Below are 10,008 nucleotides of genomic sequence, written 5' to 3' on the forward strand. Positions count from 1 at the left end.
TGTAGGGAAGGAGACGCTCTTGGGGCAGGATGCCCTGGGCCCTGGCACATGGCTGGACTGAGGTCCTTGGCTATAGTCCCTTTTTTCCAAGAAGAGTGAGGTGGTTTGTGGGAAGTAGCTGTGGGGGTTATTTATAGAGGTCACAGGAAATCCCCAAAGAGTCAGAGCCTCACCCGGCAGCTGGAGGGGGTCTGCCAATTGCTCCCAACTGATCCTCAGTCATTCCTTCTACCCCTGCCCCCTGGGGGAGGCCACCAAGCCTGGGTAAGTCAGAACTATAGGATCAGGGCTGAAAGAATGAGGGATAGGCTGGGGAGGCCCCCAGGAGGAGCAAGGGCTATACCTAGGGCATCCAGGAGGGCTGCCCGGAGGAGGAATCTCTAGGGCTGGTCCTTGGAGAAAGAAGAATTTATCAGGCAAGAAAAAAGCATTTTAGTCTGAGGGCTAGTACAAATTAAAACTAAAAGAGTCAGTGAGTTTTTAGTCAGAGAACTAAACATTCAGGACAGCTGGAAGCCGGAGCTGCACTGTGAATGGAAGCGGCGGGGACAAGAGAGCCGAGGAAGTGGACTTTGTGCCCAAGGTAATGCGGAGCCACAGAGGGTATGTGAGAAGGAGAGGGACGTGGTCAGATCCCATGATGGAAAGATCCCTTTGGACCAGCATGAGGGCCATCCTGGAGGCGGAGGCTGAGATCTAGGTGTTGGAGGACTGAGCCAGGGCCCTTTTGGGGGGCCGGTTGGAGGGATGAGATCCTGGGATGTTCTAGATGAAAGAGGCCAACTATAAGTTACAGACCTGTGCCCATGTGTCCAGAGAATTTCGAACGATTATTATCGCACCCAATTCTCAGATGAGAAAATGGAGGCTGAGATGGACTGAGCCAAGATTCAAATCCAGGGATGTCTGGCTACAGAAATCTAAACTCACGTCCTGTGGTTGCTGGGACTGGCTGGCGTCAGCGTCCTCTCCAGGACTTCAGGCTGCCCAGGCAATAGGCTCAGGATCAGGGACGTCCCCACTTCCTTGGGGCCTCCAGACTGGCCCGTCTGGGCAGCTTGGCCTGGCTGACCCCCCTGCCCTGGCTTGGCGGGGCCCCAGCCGAGTGTTTCCTGCAGCAGCTGTCTCTCACCCGCGTTTCCGTATCCAGGAAGTATCGCTCCTTTGTCCCTCCAGACTTGCCTGCCCTAAGTGTGTGTTGCCAGCCCTGTCCTCATGACTCATCCCCCTCCCCATCCAGGGTCCCAGGGGATGGGCAGGGAGGGAATCAAGGGCCAGGGTGTGGGGGGGCAAGCTGAGATTCTAGATCACAACTTTTAGATTGTTTTTCCTTCGGTAGCCGTTTGCTTTTTTTTTTCCTGGAGTTTTTACTTTTCAGGGATAAAGCCCCAGGAATAGGATGGCTGAATCGAAGGATCGGTACATCTTTACTTTTATTAAATAGTGCCAAACTAATTTCCAGAAGAGCTATGACAAGATTTTCATTTCTACCTGTCCTGTAGGAAAATGCCCTTTTCTCTACATCTTCACCAGCAGTAGGAATTATGACTTTTTAACTTTTTTTTTCTCACAGTCTTCTGGGTATAATGTAATTTCTCTGTGTTCCTCTAATCCAGGGGTCCCTAACCCCTGGGTTACAGACCAGTACTGGTCTGTGGCCTGTTAGGAACTGAGTCACACGGCAAGAGGTGAGCGGCAGGTGAGCCAGCGAAGCTTCATCTGTATTTGCAGCTGCTCCCCAGTGCTAGCATCACCACCTCAGCTCCACCTCAGATCATCAGGCATTAGATTCTCTTAGGAGCACCAGTCCCTGGTGCTAAAAAGGTTGGAGACCACTGCTCTAATGTACTTCTCATGCCTACCTAAGTTAGTGATCGGGGAGTTGAAGCACTCCCAAACTAGATGCTGGTGCCCTTTCTGACATCCCATCTCACCACAAACAACAAAACAAAACAAACGGCCTGAGACTTTTATGATATTGTTCCTGGAATAATTTTGGCGAGGAGGAGTTCCTGCAATTCATGACAGGCTTTGGTAACCTCAGCAATTGTTGTCAAGACCTGGGGGAATCTTTGCAAATCTAGAAAAATGAAAGCTACAAATGGGTAATCTGCTTTTTAAGAAATTGCCTTGTAAATATCTACTGTTTTAAACAAGAAATAGACAGCAATGCCGTCTCTTGCCACATGGAAATGCCTAGACCTTGGGGGAAGCTGGTGTCCCCCAAAGTTTGTTCTGTATTGAAGGATCTTCTGGCCTAAGGATGTTGCGGGAAGGGTGTTAGGTTCTGCAACTTTGGTCTTTCTAGTCTTTTCTCGCTGAAGGCCAAGAGGTACCTTTTCAAAGCAGAAATCACAACTCTGACGTTTCTGAAGGGGTCAATAATATTTATTTAGTGCCACTAACATAGGGACCACAGGAAGGGCTGCATATCGGGGGAGAGGGAATGAAGGGTCAGTGCTCTTGCTGGCCATGAGGCTGGCCAGTGGGCTACCTTCACCCTTTGATCAGATGCTCCCTGTTGCGAGAGGGGGTCCTGGAAACTCCCAGGGATGAAGGTAAATGTCTTCCTGTTCTCACTTCCCCAGGCCTGAAGCACTGGGAGTGAGGAAGCATCGAGAGATAAGGGAATAGGAGGAGGAGGGCGGCACAGGCGCAGGGGTGCACAGACGGGGCATAGGGTGTGAGGAGTGCTGTGGATGCCTGGGCCCGTGTGCATGGAGGGGTGTAAAACTGGGCGAAGGTTGGGCAGAAGAGTATGAATCACGTTGTCATCGTGTCTGTGTGACAGCATTGCTGTGTCGCTGGGATGTCATCACAGCATCTGTGATGGTGAGGGATTGTGTGGTATAGGTGTGGGTCTGTGAGAGTATTAGGTGGTGTGACAAGCATGGGGCGCAGGCCAAGGGTGCCCACTGTGGTGTGTGTGCAGGAGGTCGCCTGAGTGTGGCCCTGGTTGTGTTCTGTGCTGTGGACGTCTTGTTGCACCAGGTCTGCAGATTGACGAGTCAGGGCCGCCCCTCAGTCCTGCAGGCCGGGAGCCTCCTCAGCCACTAGGGCAGGAAGGAGTTGGAAATACAATAGTCAATCAGAAAGCAGAAGGACAAACCCTGCCAGGCCTGCCTCCTCCTACCCTGGCCCCTTGTTGCTACCAAGGACTCTTGGGCTCCCTCAGGGTTCACCCTCCCTGATAGACTCCTATGTGTTGAACTTTGGGTCAGTGGGACTGAGATGTGTGCTTTCCTCATTATATACAGATCTGAAGTTCGGAGAAGCCACCCCCTGTGCTCCAGGCCTCTGCTGCAGTCTGTCTCACTCTCACTTTTGCTCCCTAAGGCTCTGGGGATCCTGGGAGTTTGCCTCAAAGCCCCTGTCCACCCCCAGTTCCCCATAGATTTATTCCCAGAATGGTTTTTCTCATGAGCCTGCCCCTGCTCACAGTTTTCCATGGCCCCCCAGCGCCCTCAGGACAAAGCCAAGTCCTCTCGATCTGGCATTCAAGGTTCCACCCACTCTGCCCCACCAGACTTTCTCTTCAGGGACTCAAACCCTGCCACAGTCCCCCCAAATTCCAAGAACCATCACTTCGCTTCCGCCCCCACCCCCTGCCTTTGCAGGAGCCATCCTGCTGCTGTCGGGAATGCCCTTCCCCCTCCCTGGCCTGGCATAGGTTCTCCCGAGGGGTCAGGGGTTGGTGCAGAGCACAGAAGCTGTTTCCTGGTCGGGGAGGAGGGGGCCGTGGCCAAGTCCTGCTTCCGCTGGCCCCCTCCCTTCCTTCCCTGGCTCTTCCCTGGGGCCCGAGCCTCACGTTCCTTGGCTGGCTCTGGTCCACCCTCCCCGGCTCCAGCCACTGTCTGACACATGCCTCACCCGCTCCCGTCCGCCAGCCTGCAAAGGAGCGTCACCCCTCACCATTTTTCACAGATGGAGGCTCCTAAGCCCCCATTGCTGGCCTGGACCAGTGCCGTTGCCTTCAAGTTGGTTCCTGGCTCCCACCTTCACCCTCACCCGTGACCAGAGGGTGCCTGTGAACACCTGAGTTGGATCATATCCTTCTCTGCTCACAACCTGCCCAGGACTCCCAAAGTCCTTACTGCAGCCACAAAGCCCTGCTTGATCTGTCCCCATCATCTCGACCTTACCTCTTACTCTCCCTCCGTGATAACTCCATTCCAGCCATACTAGCCTCCTCACTCGTTAGTCATGGTCCTGCCCCAGAGCCTTTGCACTGGCTGTGCTCACTGCCTGGTGCACCCTGCCCAGGAACCCTCTTCCCACCATGGCCTCTCCCTCACCTTCTTTAGTTCTCTGCTCAAATGTCACCTTTTCAGGGAAGCCTGCCCTGGCCCCCTGTGGAAAATTCTAACCTCTTCATACTCCCTCATCTCTTCTCTTGCCCATTGCCCAGGGCCCTATAATGACTCATTCATCTGGTTTATCATCTGTCTCCCCAAAGAGACTGTGAGCCCCCAAAGAGTGGAGGTTTCTGTGCCTTATTCCTGCCTGGGTCCAGAAATATGGGTTGAACGAACAGACATCATAATAGTGATGGCAATGAACTTGAGCAACACTTGCTGTGTGCCTGACTCAGTCAGGGCTGAACTCCCATCTTCAGCCTTCCACATCACCGTCACAACTTTTGCTACCTCCGGCCACATAGCCCCTAAGCCAATATTTACTTAATATTTGTCTTCCTCTCCATTGTGGTTTTTTAAATTAATTAAATTGATCTCCAAAGGACACCTAATCTTACCAAGTAAAGGAAAGCTGGTGCACTTGCCATCAATATAAAACGACTTAAGAATGTGAAATTAAGAAGACAGACCTGTGCTCAAGTCCTGGTGACTCTGGACCCTGGGTCTGCCTGTGCTTTGTGAACGCGAGAGAGGGTGAGTTAGCACCAGCGGAGATTTTCTCGAGGTGCCGAGGAGTAAGAGTGGAAAGGAAATCAGCTGCCGTGGGGCAGCTGATGCTGGACCTCAGACCCGGCCCCTAATTGGGTTCATCTAAAATCTAAAATTTGAATGTTGTGATTCTCTGGCCAGTGATTCGCCCACAGTTGCCCAGTGAGTGGCTGGCCGAGCCAGGATTTAAGCCCCAAGCTGATGGCCCTGGCCTGCTTGGCCCTGGCCCCTTTCTCCGGGGAAGGCTAGTCAAGGCTGGAGCCCAGCGAGCCAGAGGCTGTTCCTGCGACCCTGCAGAGAGAAGCAGGAGGGGCCCAGGCTTAAGTGCACATTGTTTTCTTGGCAGGTCGAGGTCCTTTGGGGTAAACAATGTCAAGAGCTTCCCCGTTCTCATCTGGGACCCAGACAGGTCTGGCTCTGGCCCTGACTTGCTGACGCATGACCCAGGGCTGATCACTTCCTTGGGGCCTCAGTTCCCTCTCTGAGAAATGGGGATAATAATAGAACCTCCTTCCTTGCCATGATGGCTTCAGGCCAAGATGGAAAGAGGAAAACTACTCAGAGCAGGGGCTTCTCCCTATCTTCCTGCTTTCCTCTTTGTGGGCTGCCTGGCACAGCCATCCAGAGCAAGGGGACCAGTTCTGCAAGCGTGTGAGCTCCTGCTGGAAGGAGCATGTAAGAAGAGGTATAGTGGAGATGGAAGTGGATGTGGAGAACCTTGAGGAGTTGGCGAGAGACCTCTGGAAGTCTGACCCAAGGCTTGTGATCAGCACCGAGTCTGAAATGGATCTAAGGGGACGGCAGTCTGGTGGCAAAGCCGTTGAAGGAGGCCACAGGCTTTGTGGTCAGCGGGATCTGACTTAAAATCTCAGCTGTGTCCCTGGGCCTCAGATCCTAACCTGCAAATGAGACTGTCAATCCCCAGGTCCTAGGCCAGTAATGCATTGCTGAACGGGGAGTGTGGCCTCTCCCGAGGAGGGAGCACAGGGTGTTCTTGGGGCGGTAGCCTGAGTCACCTTCCCCATGACGCACAGGGTGCCATTGGATGGATGACCGGGCCCCGGGAGGCGGCGAGGGGGGTCACAGACATTGAGGCATGAACTGGTCATGTGCCAGGCGCCCTGAGGTTCCCTACTGAGGCCCCCGGCCCCTTGCTCCAGCCATTGCTAGACAGCACTTTACAGTTGGCAAAGCATGTCCATGCCCTTCACTTCAGAAGCCCCTATTTTTGTAGAAGTAAAAAGTCAGGCTCACAGGGACAGGGGTGGAACGAGAGGCCGAGGGTCACTCACAGACACTGTTCCTCTTCCTTCCTTTCCTCCTCTCCGGCCACCCTCCCCTGCCCTAGTCTAGGCCACCTGGGCCTTTGCCCTGGCTGCTCATGCTCCTGCAGCACTGTTCCCCTTGTCCTCCCCAGGCTGGCCGGCTCCTGCCCATCCCCCATCTCAAAGGTTCTCTCCTCACCAAGGCCCTCCCTTGCCCGTTTGGAGCCTGATGCCTGGGTTCGTGTCCCAGCTCATCCCTCCCTGGCTGCGTTACCTGGAGCGTCATGCACACCCTCTTCGTGCCTCACTCTTTTCATCTAGAAAGTGGGAATAACAGTAGCCGATAGGTTGTAAGGACTGAATGAGTTAATAGTGCAGAGTGCTTAACACTGTGCCAGGCTCATACTAGCTCCTAACAATTGTAGAATCTTGATCACTCTTCTTATCGTGGTTCTATCATTGTCTCTCTTGCCCACTATTCAGGGAGTTTCATGACTACAACTGCATGTGTTTTGGTCACTGCTGTGTCCCTAGAGCCCAGCAAAGGGCCTAGTAAACAGCAGGCACTCAATTAAGGAAGCAGTAAGTGTGAGACAGGCCTCTCTCCACCCCTAGTCTTGAGACCAAAGCCCTGAAACAACCAACTCGGCGCCTCACCTGGACAGGACTACATTGCCTGCAGGGGGCCGCTGGGACTCCAGGATCCTCCTCTTGAATTCCTCCAGGCCAGCTGGGTCTGCAGAGAGAGGGAGAGGTTAGACTCAACATATTGCCTTAGTAGCCCCTTCCCCTGGGCTAGGGATAGGCTGGCAGCCCGGGATACAAGGCGGGGAAGATCCCCCACCCTTCCTGGGTCTGCCCTGACTCACCAATGGGCGGCGGGTTGGGGACAGGGCTTACAGGTCTTGGTATAGGCATCGGCTGCGACTGTGGAAAGATGGATAGAGGGAGGTTGGCAGAAGCTGGGACCCCTGAACCAGAGTGCCAGGGAGGTTCCTGCCCCTTTATGCCTTTGGAGACCTGGCTCTGTGGTCCTTCCAGGGTGGAGAAGCAGACAGATAACTCATGGGGAAAGATACATGTGGTACTGGAAGTATACTCATCTGTACCCACTGGAGACTGCAGAGACGGGCTTCCCTTGGAAGACCCCAGAGATGTGTGGGGCCAGCCTGCCTCAGACTCTGTTATAGCCTCAGTGCCAATCTGACCCCAATCCATGACCCTCGCTGAGTTCATCCACCCAACCCAGCCCCTCTCCAGACTGAACTGGACCCACTCTGTAAACCACTGGACCTTGATTCTCAATGCCATGCCTCAAACAAAGCTTAGTCAACGCTCCAAACCTGAAATCCAAAACCAGTCTGAACTCAATCACTTAAAATCCGATTCCAACATGAAAATGGAACCTTCCTTAGAATCAAACCCCAACCTAAACCCAATCCCAATGACAAACCCGATCAGACTATAATTTTAGATCTAACTCTGACCCCAACCCCTCCCCTAGACCCAACTGTTATGAAAAATCCACTCCCCTAGCCTCAACCCTGGGCTCCATCACGGCCACCCACAAACACCTTCCCAGGACCACGTTCGACCCCAATTCAAACTTAGACCCCCAGCTTCTACCTGAAACAAACCCCCAATCTAGCCCTATCCAAAGATCAGCATCAGCACAGCTTCTACTCTAGACCCAGCCTTGAACCTAACCCTCATCCAATATATCACCACCCTAACCCAGGGTCCTCTCATCCTTTCCCTCCAATATATCCCAATGCCAGCCCAACTCAACCCCTAACCAGCCACCCTAAACCCAACCCAACCTCAATTCCTAATCCATGGTCAATGCCAATTCCTGCCCCTCCTCATCCCCATGAAATCCTAAATCCACTCTTGGCCCCAAACTTGTAATTATCTCTAGACCACCAGCCACCTGCACCGACCTGAGCCTCAGCTCCTGTTTCAGTGCCTCAATTCAACCCAATCCCAAAGCCACTGACATCCTGGATTCACTTCTCACCCAACACCAGATGCAACAAACACTCTCACCCAACTTTTAACTTTTTCTCACAATCTAAACTCCAAACTTAAGCCCAGTTCTAAGACTCATGAGATGGAACCCTAACGTTAACCCAAACCAACTCTAGACGTCGCAGTCACCAAGAACTGACTGCGACTTAACTAAACGCAAATTCAACGCCCACATCAAGCCTTCCTCTAGACCTGCCTTAACCCTCTCTCTAACCCTCATGTCACTCCCAACTGTAACCCATTGCCCCCCGATTCTTCAACCAACTCCCAACCCTGACACCAACCCTCCATGAATCCCTAATCCTCACCCTAAACCAATTTTGAGGCCCATCCAACTACCCTAAACCCCAACCCTTAACCCTTTCTCAGTGTCATCGTCAACTTCAAACCACTCCAATCCTAATGCCAATGCAATCCTACATGAATATGTAACCATAATACTTAAACCAACTCTAGACTCCACAGCCCACCTATGTGTGACCCCAGGCTCAATTCTAAATCCAACCTCAGTGCTTCAACTTAGCCTGATCCCAAAGCAACTGACATTTTAGATTCACCCCTCAGTCAACTCTGGACCCGACAGCCACCCTCCCTCCGACTCCAATCTTAATCCTACACTCTTCCTCAATGCTGATCCCATCATGAACCTGGCCCCAATCCTAATGTCTCAAGTCCTAACTACCCTTGAATCGACCTCATACTCAAGTTCAATATTACCACCAATTTGGCCTCTAGACCCAACCCCATTGCCACCTAAATCCGGGGCCACCAGCCCACCTTGGCCTTGATGCAGGTGTCCAGGGCTGAGTTGCTGACAGCCAGCTGCATCTTGAGATGCTCAACCTCCCGCTTCTTCTCCTCCAGCTCCTTGGCCAGATTGTCTCGCTCCTTCCGCAGCACGGCCTTCTCCTCCAGCGCTAGCTGGGTCTGCCGGGCGCACTCGGCCTGGAGCTTGGCCTCCCGGGCCTGGGCTTCCTTCTCCGCCTTCTCCTTGGCCTCCTGACTGGCCCGCAGGGCCTGCTCGGCCTCCAGCTTCTGGCGCTGGAGGTCCGAGTTCTCACGGGCCACACGCTCAATGCCAGCCCGCAGGCTCTGGGCCAGCTCCTCCACCTTGGTGTTCATGAGGGTAGGCAGGTGGTCGCAGCTTCTCCGGATGGAGGCCACCTCTGAGCCGAAGGGATGGTATGGGCTGTAGCTCAGAGAATCAAGAGAGCGTGAGATAATGGAGTCCCTCCAGAGGTTGCGCAGTTCTGTCTCGAACTTGGCCTTGTCCAGTGGGAGGCAGAGGGTCTGCACCTTCTGCAGGCGCTCCTCGGCCAGCTGCCGCTCCTGCTGCTGCTGCTCCCGGGCCTTGCCGCACTCGGCCATCTGCTCCTCTACCACCCGCTTGCTCAGCCCCAGACCCTCCTTGTCTTTGGCGCACACTGCCTTCTCCTTAGCCAGCTCCGCCTCTAGCATCTTGGCCTTCTGGTTCGGCAGGAGGATCAAGGCTATAAGTACGGGACAATAGGACCTAGGAGAGTTATGGTGCTGCCAGGGAACCGGGCGGGGAGGCCACCACCCCGGCTCCCTAGTGCCCAGACCACTCACCATTGCAGCTCTTGTTAGTCTCCTTGAGTTGTTCTTGGCACTGTTTCTCACTCAGGATGATGGCAGCCATGTACCTCTGGTTGTTCACATAGACCACCTGCCCAGATGGGACATAGAACAGAACTCGGAGTCTGGCCCCTATGGAGCCCCTTGACCCCTGGCTGCCCAGACCCTCAGGGCTGGGGTCCCAGATCCAGCATCCAGATGGCCTGGGTTAGCCC

General features: G+C 53.8%; 1 protein-coding gene across 1 annotated transcript in view; it reads right to left on the reverse strand.

Annotated features, from left to right (window-relative positions):
* Positions 1 to 1,774: 1,774 nt before the first annotated feature.
* Positions 1,775 to 10,008, reverse strand: part of PLVAP (plasmalemma vesicle associated protein) — an 11,197-nt gene continuing 2,963 nt past the window's right edge. The window contains exons 2-6 of the mRNA XM_006904278.2: positions 9,788 to 9,884; positions 8,975 to 9,687; positions 7,039 to 7,096; positions 6,827 to 6,905; positions 1,775 to 3,053 (exon numbers count right to left, since the gene is read on the reverse strand). Of these exons, the coding sequence (XP_006904340.2) occupies positions 3,047 to 3,053; positions 6,827 to 6,905; positions 7,039 to 7,096; positions 8,975 to 9,687; positions 9,788 to 9,884 (954 nt within the window). The 3' untranslated portion in view covers positions 1,775 to 3,046. The remainder of the gene's footprint in view (positions 3,054 to 6,826; positions 6,906 to 7,038; positions 7,097 to 8,974; positions 9,688 to 9,787; positions 9,885 to 10,008) is intronic.

The sequence above is a fragment of the Pteropus alecto genome, unplaced genomic scaffold, assembly GCF_000325575.1.
Source record: "Pteropus alecto unplaced genomic scaffold, ASM32557v1 scaffold160, whole genome shotgun sequence".
Classification (NCBI taxonomy): domain Eukaryota; kingdom Metazoa; phylum Chordata; class Mammalia; order Chiroptera; family Pteropodidae; genus Pteropus; species Pteropus alecto.